Source organism: Triticum dicoccoides, unplaced genomic scaffold (assembly GCF_002162155.2).
Source record: "Triticum dicoccoides isolate Atlit2015 ecotype Zavitan unplaced genomic scaffold, WEW_v2.0 scaffold116542, whole genome shotgun sequence".
In the NCBI taxonomy this organism is placed as follows: Eukaryota; Viridiplantae; Streptophyta; class Magnoliopsida; order Poales; family Poaceae; genus Triticum; species Triticum dicoccoides.
The window spans coordinates 1,423-3,649 of record NW_021180996.1 but is presented as its reverse complement, the minus strand read 5'-3'; the positions used below and the strand labels follow the sequence as shown (position 1 = coordinate 3,649).

Below are 2,227 nucleotides of genomic sequence, written 5' to 3'. Positions count from 1 at the left end.
GTCGACCTCATGTAAATTAAATAGGAGTAGATGCACGTATATAAACTGTAAGTAACATACATACATACATACATACATACATACATACATAATATTTTGAGTTTGGGATGAATGAGATGGAAAAAAGTTGAATGTCATCGTATGATTGGAAAGAAAGGGGATTCCCAAAGAAGAAAGAAAATACAGTACATAGATATATATACTTGAAAAGGAAAACATGCATGCATGCAGAATTAACCACGTTCGTTCGGATCGATCACAGCAGCAGGCCGGCCGGCCGAATATAATTAAGATGGATGCATGTTGACAGCCTATTCCGCCCGATCGAGCTTGCCTATCAACTCGCCCCCGTCCAGGATGCTGCCAAACATGGCGGCCTCAAACAGATAGTTCACCTGCCAGGCATGGTGGCTTGCATGGGCGACGAGCCAAACCATTTCGTCGATGAGGCCCTTGGAGAAGAGCTGGACCATTTGCAGGCGCGATGATTCAATGAGGTGTTTCTCACGCTGCTCGTCCACCTCGCCTGTCCGGACGTACTCCAGCAGACCGATGACAATGGACGACCAAAGGGCGGCCAGCAGGTGGTCTTGGTCTCCTTTTACTTTGAGGAAGCGCCGGACGTGGTCGTAGGTTTCTTCCCCATTGCAGGCATACTCAGGGTCAAGGGGCCTGCTGAAGCCGGTGGTATGAAAGTCGGTGTCGAAGACCTCGTCGAAGTCGGCCTCGCGCTGGGGCTGCGCCGGGGACTTGCGGGCCTTGGGCCATCCTAGGAGGGCGCGGCGGAGGAACATGTGCCGGTCGTTGTGCAGATGCCAAGTGTACAAGGTGATGCACATCCGGGCCACAGGCTCATGCCACCTCTGAGTGTACATACGAGCTCCAGTGGCAGCGTAGGCGTCGTAGATGGCCCGCAGCGCCGTCTCGCTCACCACGCCTGAGGCGGCGATGTCGGCCACGTTGAGGAACGAGTTCATGACCTCGGAGTTTACCAGGTCGCTGCCCACATCGATGACATCGGTGCCGGGCGAGCTGAAGACGAGGTCGCTCGTGACGGCGCCAACATCGAAGCCCCGGGCTATGGCCTCAGCCCCCATGCCGAGGATGCTGCTCTCGCACAGGGACATGACCTGGGCGGTGTGGCGGTCCATCTGCCCCGACCGGTCCTTGAGGAGCGTCCTGTGCGCCGCCTCCAATGCGATCTTGGCTCGGATGTAGGACGCGCCGATGGCGACGGCCTCGCGTCGCTGCCGGCCACCAGGGGTTCGTAGCGAGCGGGCGTCGGCGAGCCCGTCGCGCAGGAGGCGGTTGAAGGAGGGGAACACCTTGTGGTACCCGTGCTCGTAGTAAAATGCCATGTCCACCACGTAGTTGGAGAAGAGGGTGCGCACGTCGTAGGCGCCAATCAGCAGGTTCGCCATGCCGCTACCAGATAGGGCGTTGGTTGTTGTCATCGCCTCAGGCCAGTCGGCGGCGCCCAGCAAGGCGAGAACCTGCGGCGCGGCGTGGACCAGCCCGGCGCCCTTAGTGGGCAACACGTTGCCGATTGCGTGCTGCGTGCTTTTCCACAGCGCCAGCTCCGGCGACAATCGCAGTTGCACCACCCTGGGCCGCGCCGCGTCGCCTCCGCCATCACTGCTAATGCTAGCAAACATGTCCGCCAGCATGTCTTCCGCCTCGCGAGACAGCCTTCTCAGATCTGCCATGGCCCCCGTCCCCTTGCCGACCAAGGCCCTCGCCGCCGAGTAGCCCGTGTACAAAGGGAAGACTCCATCTTGCTGCTTTGCCAGCCGGGCACCCCAGAAATATGAAGGGATTGCAACTAGACCGCTGCCGTTGTCGCCAGGGACAGTGTCCTTCTCCCTCACCACCTCAATGTCGAGTCCGTGGAGAGAGCAGCCACCCCAGGCTGGGGTTGGGGTGGGTGGTACCTCCGCGTCGCCGCGACGAGTCCAAGCGAGACTCAACATTTTTATTTAGTACTGTATTAAAAAAATGCAGGTAATGGACTTCTCGTGGTGTTTGCCAGCCTTGTGTATTCCCCAGCAGCTTATATAGCCATATCAACGCAAGGCTGGCTTCCTCTCAGAACTGGTTTTTGTACAAGCTTACGCCTGTGGTACTAGCTAGCTAGAGAGACATATGTTTTGATTGTTTTCTTCTTGTTGTATCACTTTCTCGCCATATGACTAGAAAGTAACACGATTCCGCAGGTATGAGAGGGAGT

General features: G+C 56.9%; 1 protein-coding gene across 1 annotated transcript; it reads right to left on the bottom strand.

Moving 5' to 3' along the window:
- Positions 1-244: 244 nt before the first annotated feature.
- Positions 245-1,970, bottom strand: LOC119343121. Its single transcript, XM_037614287.1, has one exon. It carries the CDS (start codon positions 1,968-1,970, stop codon positions 312-314), a length of 1,659 nt encoding a protein of 552 aa, XP_037470184.1. The 3' UTR covers positions 245-311.
- Between the last annotated feature and the right edge of the window lie 257 nt (positions 1,971-2,227).

Bases quoted from the DNA above. Each gene is read 5' to 3' on its own strand.
- LOC119343121 (XM_037614287.1), bottom strand. From the start codon at position 1,970: ATGTTGAGTCTCGCTTGGACTCGTCGCGGCGACGCGGAGGTACCACCC.